We start from the raw sequence: 15,078 nt of genomic DNA, 5'->3' as shown, positions 1-15,078 counted from the left end.
AACCGCATTATTTTCTTTTCTTAATAACAAAAAACAAAAAATAATTTTTAATTATCAAATATGTTTTCTATGTTTTTTATTTTAAAGAACAAAAAACTATTTTAAAAAATAGTTCCCCTCCTCACCCGCATACAATCACAATATTTGTCTCATATCTCATCTAATTTTAAAACAAATTAAATTTTATAAATTTCTATAAATTCATTATTCAAAAATAAAAATAATAACATTAAATTCATAAATTTTTTATAAGAAATAAATTGACCACCCTTACAATACAACAAAACCAAAATAGACGAGCTATATCATCTATTCCAATAAAGTTTTTTTTCAATTGGAACTCCAAAAACTAATTTAAACGTTTAAATATTTAGTACAATTAATAATTTCAATTAATTTTTAAAATAAAAATTAGAATATAATTCTTTATCTCAAATTGAAAATCCAGAAATTAATTTAAAATTTCACCATCTCAGCTTGTTGCCAAACAAACAGGAAAATATACTTGTCATTTCCACCCTAGGCTAGGACTTAGGATATTGCATAATCCGGCAGCCAAAGATAGGGGCTCTCGAATCTGTGTTTCCATGTTGGCATGTACAGCCAGCAGAAAATACTAAATTAAAAGAAACAGCAAACCAGTTGCTCAATTCCATCTTCTGACACATACAACAAAGTTTACAAAACTGCCACCAAAATCTTCATCAAATAGAACTACAACAATGTGTGAGACCCTGTCGATTCCCTTATCAAATGCAGGATGCAACCAATAAAGTTTATGCCAAATCCTACTAATGGCAGCAAGAAAAACTTTGTATCTTAAATAGTCTCATAAATTGTAACCTACAATTAATTTAACTGTCACAAAGCTTCAATAGAGACGAGGCCAGACATGTCCCCTTCTACCTGTCTTTGAGCTCCTCTTCAAATTGAAGCAACTTTTCACGGACTGGCTGCAAAAACTGCTTCAAATCCTGGCTAATTTGCAGCTTATCTTGATGCAAAAGGTCCTTCTCTTCACCGAGTCTCACTTCAATCTACAAGGTACAGGATAAATACGGATTCACAATTAATTTTTTATCAGCTTTAACTAGTTCCACTGCTAGCCAAATGGAAATTGAGGTGGATGAGCCATTATTTTGTTTGCAATGAAAATGATGGTGTGACTAAAGGTGGTTCAGTTGTGATTAACTTGGCAAACTCAGGTTGTTCATAGATGCATTAGGGTTAACATCTGGCTACATTAAATTGTTCATGAGTAATAAAATACCAACTGTATTGAAATACAAACCTTAGGAAGACAAAAAAGAGGATACTGATAAATACCCCTGATCATGTCCTCTCATTACAAGGCAAAGAATGAGTCAGTTATTTGGGCAAAGGTGTGGAGTCAACTTCTAAGTTGAGACCATGATTTGAGAGATCATGCTTAACCAAATTCCCCAACTAGAACATGCAAGTTCACCATGAATTGTATTTTCCAGGGATGTGTGGAATCAAGTCTTGAACAAATTGATCACAGCATGAGCCAAGGGTGCAAATTGGATCAGCCTGGGAAAATTTTGGCATTAATTTTGACCAGACTAAGACATTCAATGATAGCTTTTTTTCCAAGTTTGGTTTTGCCAACTTAGTGTCTCATTGGTGAATTAATATACTTTTATTGTGAGTTTAATTACAATGGGCTTATTTTGCTAGCAGTTCATCTAGGAACAACTCAAATTCAGCCCTAAGCTCAATACACAAGAGGGCAAAGTTCAGGCCCAATACTTTGTACACCATATTTCATGGGATAATATTTCTGTCTTTATTGTATGACAGGGCAAAGAACATCACCATTTTTTCCTCTACAGCTACATCAAAAGATTTGCAAAGGCTTTAGCTCATTTTGATAGTTTTTGGATGCACTTCAGGTCTTAAGATCAATGTAGAAAATATTAAGCTCTATTTGGGAAGTATTTTTTAAAATAGTTCTGAAAAATCGTTCTCTTTTTTTAGAACAAAAGTCTGTTTGAAAACTAGAAATATTCTTAACCTATTTTCTATGTTTTTAAATATGTTTTGATAATTACCTATAGTGCTTTATTTTTAATTATTCTTCATAATTGTATAACTATTTTTTAAAACAACATCAACAAACAAGTGAAAACCATTGAAAACAATTAAAAAATATTCTCTGAAAACACCTTATTCTTTTTGTTGCCAAACATATTTTCCTTTTTGTTTGTTGTTTCGGAGCACAGAAAACCATTTTAAAAAATAGTTGTCTAACAGGGCCTTACTCTTTTGGGCATCAACATTGTGAGAAACATTTCACACACTTGACTATCTTGCTAGGTAATGATATCTCTCATATTGGGCCCTTCTATATTTTGGGGTGGGGAAGGGGGGAGGAGGGGATGACGTCCTAGAGTTGCTTCATTTTAGTTGATAAGATTTACTGAAGTTTGGATGATTGGAAGAAGGGAAGAAAGCCTTCTTCTAAGGCAGTGGAATAACCTTGGTGTAGCCTTATTTTTTCCAAATACCCATTTTCGTCCTTTTAATGTTTAAGATCCCTTCCAAAATAGCATTTAGAAATTAATATATCACATAGGGATTTTCTTTGGTGGGGTGTTAGAGAAGGAAGAAGAGACCCCTTCATAAGTTGGGACTGAGCGTGTGAGCTAGGATGAAGGGGGGTTGGGTTTGGGAAAGATCTCTTTTAGAAACAAAGTCCTCTTAAGAAAGTGCCTATGAAGGTTCTCAAGGGACATTCATGTTTTATGGTATATGGTTAGCTTGAGCCTTATGAGTCACATTCTAATGGTTGAGATGTCATTAATGCAGTTAGATGGTCCCATTGTTGCCCTTGGAAATCCACTTTACAATATTTTTATTATTTTTCTAGTTATAGTTTTTTTTTCCTATTGGTTATAGTGCAAAGCTTCATTTTTGGGAAGATTTAGGTACAGGGTTCAACCACTTTGCACTCAATCTCCAAATTTCTTCAGAGTTTTAAGAGTTAGAGGCTCCTCAATTTCATCTATTCTAGATTTTCTTCTTCCCCTTTGGCTTGGAACTTTAATTATTGTTACAACCTCACTGATCCAAAATCTAAGGAGCTCAATCTTCTCATGGCATCTCTTACCCTCGTGAGTTTATCTCCATGAATGTGAGAGTTATCATTAACTTCATCAAACTTAATTTCTGTAAAGTCTTTCTTCTTAGCACTTTTTAATCCTTGACACTTAAACCTCTTTCCCATGCTAATTTCATTTAGGAATCTAAAGCCTCATCTAAGTTTAAGATTTTTACATGGTTGGTGTCTAATAAGAAAATCAACACCACTGATGTATTGTAGATGAGGAGGCCCTTCAAAGTTCTCAACCCAAATTGTTATGTTACTAATTCTAAGGAATAGAAAATTGATTGATCATCTTTTTTTACATTGCCCAATGACTTTGAGTTTTTGGCATAAATCAATTAGCCTTGTTTAAAATAGATAGGGTCTCCTCTAGAGTGTGACAAAGATCATTAGGGGCATCAATAGGACGGATTTGAGTTGGGTTTTGTCTCAAGCTCTTATTAGGGCAAGGCAAGGGGGGTAAAGAAATTTCACATATTGTAAAACCTATGTTAAATAAGATTCTTAGGACCAGAAGACATTATCTTAACAAGGTTATTAATTTATCAATAAATGAATTATTTATTAATTTTTTGATAAATGAATATTTATTAATTTAGAGAAAATATTATGTTTCTATTACAATACTTGTACATGAAGTTGAATTAAGAAAATAGTTGTAAAAAGTTACTTAATACTGTATTATGAATTTTTGTTTACTATTTTTTTATGTACTTCATCGATCATTGATCATCAATTTATATTTCCTTGGGCCCTTAAGCATACCTAAAAAAAGTGTTATTTTATGCATATAGCCAAATTACTAATTTAATACACTAACTCAAGTTGAGATTAAAAGATTTTATTATTCAAGCAAGTTTATTAATTTATTGAAGTTTTACTGTACCTACCTTGCCCCACTTCATTTAAAATTTTTTATGTTATTTTTTAAAAAGTTTTAGTTATATTCAAATAAATACAATATTTCAATAAATAAATTTTCACAAATCTTTATATTTTATTTTCATGATAAGTAAATTTATAGAAAAATGAAAAAAAATTAAATTATATGAAGGTGGGGTGGTGCAAGGCAATTTTCAAAATATATATATATATATATATATATAACCATTTATAGCTCTCCTAAACCAATCTTATTAAGGATGGGGCGAGGCAAGTGCACAAAAATACTTGCCCCATAGTCATCACTAAATATGATGATTATGATTATGATTATTATTATTTTTTTTTAGGGGATTTTAGGGTGCTGAGAGATGATTTGGCATGTTCATTGGGTCACTTTGTTATGGATAATAGGAGGGAAACAGATGTAAGGATTGTTTAAGGATGAATGGAGTTTATTTAAGATTTGATACACTTCTGTTCCTTGACCTAGGCTTTTATCCCTAAAACTATTGTAAGTTACTTCTTTGACCATTTTAAAACTCAGATTGGAACAATGTTTGTGGGCCAAAGAGTATAGATAATGAGTTGCTTTTAGTAGGGACAGTGCCTCCAATGGGCATAACTAAGTTAAACTTCAATTGAGGTTGTAATTAGAGATCACCATAGCACAATGTTCAGAACTTTCTTAGTCCCCAAATTTAGCTAATCATATTGCAGATTGATTAGCAAAAAATGAAGCCAAGCAAATGGCTTCTTTTGTGAAGGAATTTTTACCCCCTTGAGTTGTACACTGTTTCGATACTTTGTTCATGTTCTTCTTTCATCCTTGATTTGTGTAGCTATCTTGCAGATCTTGTTCAGTATATTCCCCCTCCTTTTTTTTTTTTTCTTTCTTGGGTTTAAATCATCCTTCATATTTTTGGAAGGATTTCTCATCCTTCACTCCTACTTCAAAAATTTATATCAATCAATTGTTTGTTTGTGATAAAATATACTTATCAAAAATAAATAAATAAATAAAATACAAAATGTAAATATGAATTGTTGTCCAAAAGGTATGTTTGGCATGCAATGCATCATATGTTGATAGCTAAAAATGTGTATGTATAGATAGTTAAATCCAGAATTTTTACCCAGTTGCTTATTCATCATTTTCCTTTTTCATTCTCAAAGGCATTCAAATGGGAATATAAGACATACCTGCAAATCATCCAGCTCACCAAACGAGAATTCAGGGATATCCACATGACCCTTGATCATTTTTTTCTCCTCTCTGATGATCCACTCCCCTAATTACAGTAGCATCCCACTTCAATCAATTCAGATGAACAGGACTAGAAAAGGTAAAAAATAAAAGGGTTTCCCATTTTAGACCAAAACAACTTGCCTTGGAATTTCAATGTTAACTCATAAGTGTAGCCAACACGTTTCTTGTTTCGCACAGTCACCAAGAATGCCTGTTCAGAACTCAGAAAAACTCACCAGATAAAGATACCAGAACCCTCAAAAGTGGATAATAACCAGAACAGAACATAAGATGTCCCAAGACATGATAGAATAGTGACATGATTAATAGGTGGTGTCCACTCCTGCATGGAGCCTTCAAAGAAACTACCACCAAGTTCAATGATGCAACACAACCTAAACAAACCTTAAATGATATGTTAACAGCATGGAAGAATAATTTCCAGGTTTTCTCAGAAGGATTAAATATGCATGCACCACTTTTATCTTCTTTATTTTCCTAAAATCTTGTGTGAACTTAGGGGTTGAAAAAAGTGCTCCAGTGGGTGATGTCAAAGATACAAAATAACCACAGAAATGCCATACTGGTAAATGGTTACTCTGACGCAAAACATGTGCCTATTCATATGCACCATGCAACAAGAGTCCAGGAAACTCAAAAAATCTATACATGCATGAGGCCTTATATGTCAAATGATTGTTATAAGAAATGTCACATGATTGTTATAAGAACTCACATCGCCTGAACATTTTGATACTTCAGTAATTTCTGCTTTACCACCAGAGAGCACCAAGGAGCCGACTGAAATCAGCAACTCCTACAATTCAAGACCAAATTCAGAAGGAAAATTTGAAAGAACAAAAGAACATTTGTGTGTATGTGTGTGCACTTTCATGTATATGTGCACAAATGCACAAACATCTGCGTGTGTGTGCTGCAAGCATGTGTGCAGGGATATTTACTAGGCCACCTAGCAGTCCAGCAACATGACTCCACCCACAAGGGAAAATATTTTAGGGGGTAAAGGAGCATTAGCAATGCTCCAGTGACAACTAACATGGTACAAAACAAACATTTTAATTATAATTCACATGGTATTGAATCCAATTGAACCACTTAATAAGTGGGCCCAGGAGAATACTATATAGATAATGAGATGTCCAAAATATCCAGCATATTCTACAAGATAAGCCAAATATTAAGAAGTTTGTACAGAAACAGACCTTGATTCTGTTGCTTGCCCATTTATTAAGGTTCTTCTCCTCCCATGTCCCAGCCTATTTGAAATAAATATCATACAGTCAGAAATAAGCAACCAATAGAAAATTTACCAAATCTGATAAAAAAGAAAACATAGAAATTTACCACAGAAATGTAACCAGGCCTTTAGGGTGATGATCCCCATTGTTTCTTTCCCAAACACATAACAATAAGCAGCTATGAGTGTGCAAGACTCTAGATGTGATGACTGTATTATCATTGGACTAGTAGAAGCGTAGAACATGGAACCCAGAACAAAATATGAAGGCCAATGGTTCTGGTCTGCTTTGAAACTATAGGTATTATATTGTTTTCCCTCAAACATATCCAAAACTCAATATATTGGAACAACATCAGTGTATTACTAAAGGAAGAGGTTCTGCTGTGAACGGAAAATTATTATGATAGACTCATTTGCATCTCGCATCAATCAGCTTAAATGGAAAGTGGAAACAATCCATTCGAGTGAAGCTAGCCCACCAAGGTGGCCTAGTTGGGTAGGCGAAAATGTTGGGATGTGTGGTAGAGGTGCATGGTCGAATCCTACAGCTGGTTAGTTTGGGTCCCCGTGGAGAGTTCTAAAGAATTTGTCATGGAAGGTTCCTCGATTATAAAAAGAGAGAAAAATAAAATAAAATAAAAAATATATTTGAGCGAAGCTGGGTGTCTATTCAGCCAGCCATTTTAAAATCAGCTCAAAGGAGCATATAAAACTGATGTTTCAAGCTGTGCTCATAATTAATGAGAAACTGGAATGTTATTGTAATATCATAGCTTCTGAGCTCTCACAAGTTAAAAACCTCACAAATACATGTGTCAACGCACAGACACATAAAAAGGCATAAACACCCAAAACAGAGTAAAGAGGGAGGGAGGGAGAGAGAGAGAGAAAAGAGAACAATGACAAGTAAAATCTATTCACAAGAAGTAAAATCTATTCATAAGGTGTAAGGGCAGAGGAGATTGAATCTCTTAAGGCCTAGCTTAACTGGCAAAGTGTTTTTTTTTTTTTTTTTTTTGGGGTGGGGGGGTGGGGTGGTGTTTGTGGGAAGTTGGTTCTAAGCTCATAACTCCCGATGGGGAAAATAACCTCTAAACCAAGGGGGAAAGTGAAATAAGCAAAAAGCTTTACATCTCCAAATATCCAACTTACCCTGCATATTTAGGAAGCATTAGAATTTGGAGTAATTTTATAGTGTATTGATAGTTATCGTCTAGTAAAGATTCAGAGGGGGAAAAAGGGGAGGGGGGCCAGGGAACTTGGCTTCATTCTTGCTCAGAAGTTGATGGCTCTTAAGAGAGACTTTAAAAAGCGGAGTAAAGAGGTGTTTGATGATGTTGCAATTCACAAAGTTAGAGGGGCCTTGAGCAGATCAGCCAGCAGGACTTGAAAGGATGGTATTGGGGTGTATTTTGGCCTTGATAAGAAAATACCAGGTCAAACTGCCCTTGAGACATAGTGACCTTAGATATTGTCATCCTTTCTTAGGTACAAATAGTTATAACATTATAAGCTACCCCTCTATGGGGCCCCATTTAGAGGTGCCTTTGGCTTAAAGCAATATGGTCATAAGATTGGCTTTGTAGCTCATAACTCGTACAAAAACTACTTTAGTAAAAGAACAAAGCATACCAATGAACACAAAATGTATACAAGGAACACCTAAAGCAAGCCCTCAAAAAAGAGCACCAAAAAACACCTTGGCACTCAACAAGACCCCACCCACTCTACAAAATCAAACAAGGGCATTGAGTCTTGCCTTAAGTATATACTAACCCAAGATGAGAGATTACAATGGAATGAGAGTTTTAACAATTGGTCATTTTGTTCCTTATCTTCAAAGGCTCTTTGATTCCATTCCCTCCAAATTTTCTAAAAAATACAAAGAGGAGCAACGTTCCACACCTTTTTACTTTTCTTCCCCACAAAGGAGCCTGACCAACTTAAGAGTAGTGCATGGTTTAACAATAATATGACACAGTTAACTTGAAGTGTCATATATGACATGGGTATTAGACATCCACCAAGACACCAAGGTTGATGTAAAGACAAATGATAAGTTGGTCAAAGCATTTTGAAGACTAAATATGAACCCAATATCTGAGCTTTGTATTACCAATTGGCTATATAAGAATATGCATATATCTATAATGATGCACAAGGGTAAATATGTATATATTTCTCTTAAGGTCATGATACTAAAGGGTTCTCTCTACACGAAGTCTTAGAGGGTGATCTTATTGCTTTGCTTTCACATGGATTTCTTAAAACTTTGATCTTAATTACCTTATTTTGCCATACCTACCCTTGGGTAGATGTCAATCCATGTCTCTTTCTCACCTCAAGGTGGACGCATCCACTTGGTACCATGGATGAAAGAATGAGTTATCCCTAACATGCTTAGATGGGTGATGAGAGGTCGCATCCCCATCTTCATTTATTAGTTTCATTAACCCTTCTCAGATAATTAAAGGAGCATTTCAAATAATTGCCACCACCCTCATTCATGAGGGTAGTTGCCTAAGTTAATACTTCACTCATATGCTTTTTGCCTACCTGAGTCAAAAGCAAGGCTCATGGAGCCCAATGCCCCTTGGTGGTGGTCTTGGCTTGCCCTACCATTAAGTATATGGAATGGTTTGAGATTCTTGGTCTGATGGCTAGAACTAGAAGTCTATCAAGGTGAAATTGGCCCAAATACTACTAAGCCCATTTTGGTCAAATTGACAGGGAGGGGGGATAACTTTGCAGAACATGTGTTGCTGCTACTACCACATGGTTCTACAATCACTCACTTGAACAGATAAGTGCTGGCATATTGTTTGTCCATATTCACAATTTCACATGACATCATCTTGTTGATTCATATACATATGGCAACATTTTATTGGCACATGTGATGACATAAAATTAGTTTTTATCTAAAATTCCCTAAGATTAGGCCTTAAGGATCACCATTGTAAAGAGATGAAAATTTTGCTCTTGAAGGGATTTGCTCTCAAGAATGTATTGTCATTCTTTCTCCAACCCTTCTCAACTCTCAAGCCACTCCACTCTCCCTTCAATTCAGAACACCTCACCACTTCACCATCTCACCATCCACGTGGCCAACCTCCTCTCATTGGCGTATGCAGGTATAAACACCACTTAATCAAAATTAACTCATGGCATTGCTACATCAAACACAAAAAACAAAACAAAAAGAAAAAAAAAAAAAAAGGACAAGTGGATTGAAAGACATTGAGAAGCATGCATATATGTATGTACATATATATGTTAGACAAATAAGTTGTTAATGTTCCAACCAAGGAGTAAATAATAACATAGAACTAAATAGAAGCCTCTCAAAAGAATGCGGAGGAATAAAGTGCAAAACAATTGTAAGGTGCAAGAATTTGAAACTGACAAGCGGGTGCTTATACGGTGAAGCTAAAGATGTATTTTATCAGCTCACTCATCATTTCTCTTTCCAAAAGATGCCTAGTTGTGTCATTAAAGATTGAAACTATAAGCCATACACAGGGGGTGATTTTCTTAAGGTACAGGAGGGAATGCCAGGGATGTCCATGTCTGCTATAAAGCCAAGAGAAACCATAACCTAATATGAGACGCAGATTTGGCAACAAAACAGGGACGGAATTCCATTAAATCATCAAATGAATTACAGAATGAAGGACAAGATGAACATGCATTGAAGGCAGAGGCACGGCGTTAGCAAGCAAGAACGCATGAATAAATCAAGACGAGAGATGCGAGAAAGAGTTGGTGGAAATTGAGGATAAAGGGATCGGAATCCCAAGAGTCTTACTTTATTCCAGACGGAACCGAGGGCAGACGTGTGAGATTGTTGGGAAAGAAGATCATCCTGGGTGAGCTTCCGAGGAACCGGGAGAGGAGCTGCATCTTCCCTCGCTTCCCTAACCCAATAGGTGTAGGAAGAGGACGCCTGTTTCTCTGAAACCGCTCCCTCCATGATTCCTCCAGCAGATCTCAAGGCAAAAGGCAAGGCAGTCGTCAGAAACCCCCCCAAGTCCAACCAAGAGGTGTCGCCTATAATTTGTGACCACAATGTAGAGAAGAAACCAGAGAGATGGTTCCTTTTTATTCACCGTGTCCTTCCGGAAGTTTCCGGTCGCTTTGACCTAATTTTTCTAATAACCATATATAACTTCTCTAAATTTACATTATTATTATTATTGAATGCGCTTCCGCCTCCCCCTCGCCTCGGTCCTCCCTCCTTTTCCCTTTGCCTTGGGTTTCTTGGAAGGGAGACCAGTGGGGCCCATTGCCCACACTTTCCCATCCCCACACCCTTCTTTTTCCTCAACACGTGATCAATAAAAAAATAAAAAATAAAATAAAAAGCCCTTTACTCGGTTCATGAATCTCATTTTATTGATTTCTTTTTTTTGGATTAGGATAAAAATATACTTTAAATAAATCAATTTCAATTGGTCAAAGATAAGGTGTTTGATACTTTGTACTGCCAAGTACGCCGGCCTATGGGTTGCTCAAGTATGTTTGGCTACCATCTCATACTCAAGTTTCTTACATATCCTTATCTTTTTTCTTTAAATGAAAATGAAAATTGTTTGGATGAATAGAGAGTTCTGAATGCCATTTTTGTTGTTCCTTCTGATATGGAGATTAGGGAAGGAGGGACAAGGAAGAGTATGGATGCTAATGGAGTTGATTAAGGGTAAGGAATGCTCCCCTACCCTCTCTCTCGCCGAAAGAAAATATCTTTAACTCTTTCCCAACTTAAAACGAAAAGTAGGATAGAGTATCGAGAAATATATAAGGAAGAATATTTTTCATTTTTATTTTTTGATGAATATGTATAATATTATACGACGAGGAATTACAATCAAGAAACCTAAAAGCAATCATTATAATCAAGGCTAATTAATCTATTCACACCTACTGTACATCTATATTGTCTTTAAATTAAGAAAGAATTACAAAGGAGATTATAAGGATCGTTGACAATTTTAACACTCGCTCTCGAGTTGGTGCATAGATATTACACATGTCAATCTGCGTAAGAACTTTGAGAACACTCTAGTGAGGATATTGGCTAACTGATCCTCTAATCAAATCTTAGGCAACTCTACTCTTTTTACATCCAACCTTTCCTTAATGAAGAATTCATCTACATTGACATGTTTTGTATGATCATGTTAAACAAGATTATCGGTAATATCACATGTTTCTTATTGTCATAATATAGTCAAATTAGTTGTTTAAATGGATAGCCTAAATTTTGCAAGAGAAGTCTTAACCATAATGCTTCACAAAGCCCAAGTGACGTATTCCTAAATTTAGCTTCTACACTTGATAATGCAACAACATTCTATTTTTTGCATCTTCATGTGACGAGATTACGACTTACAAAGGTGAAGTAACTTGAAGTAGATTGCATGTCATCTATTGCTCTAATCCAATCAGCATCAACATATGCATCCACACTTTAACAATTTGCATTTTTAGTGAATAAGATTCCCTTTCTAAGACCAAACTTCAAATACCTCAAAAGGTGCATAACCATATTCATATGTTGCTCTCAAAATGTGCATAACTACAACACTTGATGCATAAGTAAGCTTTGACCTTGTGTGTGCAAAGTACATCAATCTCCCTACAAGTCTTGTTATCTCCCTTTATCATTTGGTGTTAGAATAGAGCACTTAAAAACATGACATAATGTAACAAATATGGATTTATTACTGTAGGGAATCTCGAATCTCTCTGATCCTTATACCCATATTAGGTTATGTGCATGTGTAAACTTTCCTAGGCTTTCTAAATCCTATGCACAACGGAAACAAACACAATTTTTTACAAAACGAATCTAGAATGTGCAAGAGAAAACCATACTTGAGATTTGGATATTCCCAAATCTATTCCACACTATGAAGATAAAGATCATTGTCGTAGGAAGTCTCATAGACTCACAATCTTCTGTTTGGTGACTTTTCCTTGATTTTTGCATAAAAAGATGGTATATGCATGGGTCATTTGTATAGGTCAACCTGAAATTGAGAAATAAATTAATTTCTTGACAATGGTGCCGATTTTTTTGTTGCTCTTTGATTTGTGATCTCTAACAATAATTCAAAATTCACTTGAGAGGTTAAACTAGTGTCATCATTGAAATTACTAGCTTCTAACTAGAAACTTATAAAGAACTAACAACTAGTATAGTGGTTAGGTTGTCTCCACAGGGAATTAATGTTTTTCATAGAGAAGTATTTGACAAACCAAGCAAATCCTATTACCAAAGACATTAAAGGTGTTAGTTTGAAAGAAGGTTAAGTTTAACTAATTGAAAAACAATTTTATGGGAAAGTTGAGTGAGAAGGTATTTAAACATCTACTATTGTTTTCTTCCCTCAAAATAAATCTTCTTGGTAGCCATTTAATATTAGGGGAACTAAAATACTAGGTACAACTAAGTTAGATATTTCAATATTTCTCAAACTTACTCCTAAGGTTGCTTGACTTACGGTCTTCACACTCTTACAACAAGCATTTGTTACAATATTAATCAACTTAGCCTTTCTAAGTCTTGTGATAAGGGAGTGAAAGCCACACATTTAGATTTAAACATACTCCCAAGATTGTTTAGCTTGTGACCTTCATAGTCTTGCAACCTTCATTTGTTATAACCAAAGGCTTCAATTATCCTTCCCATTACACTTTGAACACTTATAACTAGAGTGTGAGTTGTAAATACTTCCTCCTTAACCTCTCCACAATACTTTGATACATAGCTATTTCAAAGTTTCAACACAATAAAAAGAAAAGTGAAAGACAAAACAAAATAAAATAAATATTTCAATTGGGTTGATTGTGTTGATTTATGGAAATTGAATATAAGCTTTTAATCGATTGTTTTTCATAGTTAACTTCTTAGAGAGACTTACAACACTATTCTAGAAAGCTTAAAGTTATCGTTAGAGAACCATCTAAGTAGAATTTAGAAGAAGAGTACAAAAAGAAAAGAAAAAAATAAAAAGATTTCCTTAAACTTTACACGTTCCCTTGTGTATATGGATAAAAAATCACTTTTTCTTCCCTTGCTTTGTTGTTGGCATTTCCAGTCATTCTCTTTTAACTGCATTTTCTAATCCCCATGCTTAAGCTTTTTTGTGGCCACCTACTTCTCAATCCAACCTTTTTTTCTTATCATTGCCAACTCAATTAGGTGAATAAAGTTGGTGGTTGCACCTTTCTTCTTACCAATTAGCATGAAGGTAACCTTTTTTCTTCTAAATTTATGCTCCCGTTCTCTCATGATGGCTACATATCTATGGAGCATAAACTATAGGCAAAGGTATGGTATTGGTCAATTAAATGATGGATTTGATGGATTTTAGGTTTTAGCGCACATATAAATTATTAAAGCAGGTATGTTAATCATGAAAAAATGTCTACAAGTGTACCACTTTTGCAAAGAAAGAACAAGTGTACAACATGGGTCCTGGAGGATGGGTATGCTATTTACATGCTTAGGAGTGACTAATAAGATTTGCCAACTTACTTTTCTTCAGAGGTGCATCACTTAAATATTCAATTGGAAGGGAGGTGTGCAACTTTATGGTACATTACATTTTATCCTATTTTAGTTGTACAACATAAACAACATTTGGAGGTGAGAAACTTTTATCTTTTCTTTTGGGTTTATTGATGTGCCACTTTCCTTTGGATTATAGGATGCACAAACTTTGTTAATGAAAGAGGATTTGCAACTTTGTGATTTTTTTAGGTGCTCCACTTTCTTTGGATTCTTGGGTGCATAAACTTAGTTGATGAAGGAGAGTACATAACTTAAGTGATTTTTTTAAGTGCGTCGATTTTGCAACCAAGTCCTCTCTTCTTTAAGATAGGTACATAATATCTTAAACTATCCTAATAGTGTGTAGCTAAGTGGTGTCGTATGCCTTTTCCTTAACTTGAAGTCAAGGGTTCAAGTCCTTTTAGGTGGGTTTGGTGGTTTGTGATTGTTTTTCATTAATTAATATCATCAATCTCACATGAATCTTGATAAGAATAAAAAGTCTATAAAAATAACACATAGAGGCATGTCCTTCTTGTGGGCCCAAGATGCAGGCCAACAATTGGCTTAAGGTCAGGTGGGTTATGGGCTTGTAGGGTTGGGTTTTTGCCAAAAATAATGTGGAAGGTGGTGGGCTTGAAAGATAAAAAAGGGGCTCGTCATTAAATCGTTTGGTTCATCAAGAACTACCTGGTTTGTTCAGTTTATCGATCAAACCACCGGTTTAGGTGGTTTGTAATCGGTCTAATGATTAGGTGGTTCAATATAGTGAACCCGATAGGAAATGCCATCGATCGACAGTTGAACTAATGAAACCAGCTAGTCCGGTCTAGTTTTCAAAACCATGGGTTTTATCTTAATATGGATATAGATCAAATTGCATTGAACCAATATAAATAGTTTACCATCTCTCTTATTCTATATATTTTATATAATTTTTCTCATTTGAATTCATCTTCGTTAAAATAAATAAATAAATAAAAATGGACAACTCCAAATTC

At 34.9% G+C, this 15,078-nt stretch overlaps 1 protein-coding gene across 1 annotated transcript; it reads right to left on the bottom strand.

Annotated features, from left to right (window-relative positions):
• Positions 1-582: 582 nt before the first annotated feature.
• LOC117922225 lies at positions 583-10,634 on the bottom strand. Its single transcript, XM_034840277.1, has 6 exons — positions 10,328-10,634; positions 6,482-6,535; positions 5,995-6,075; positions 5,400-5,469; positions 5,213-5,301; positions 583-1,037 (listed from the first exon to the last, which is right to left on the bottom strand). Exons 1-6 carry the CDS (start codon positions 10,490-10,492, stop codon positions 903-905), a joined length of 594 nt encoding a protein of 197 aa, XP_034696168.1. The 5' UTR covers positions 10,493-10,634; the 3' UTR covers positions 583-902.
• Positions 10,635-15,078: the final 4,444 nt, after the last annotated feature.

Source organism: Vitis riparia, chromosome 9, assembly GCF_004353265.1.
Source record: "Vitis riparia cultivar Riparia Gloire de Montpellier isolate 1030 chromosome 9, EGFV_Vit.rip_1.0, whole genome shotgun sequence".
Classification (NCBI taxonomy): Eukaryota; Viridiplantae; Streptophyta; class Magnoliopsida; order Vitales; family Vitaceae; genus Vitis; species Vitis riparia.
This window is presented reverse-complemented; position numbering and strand designations above follow the sequence as displayed.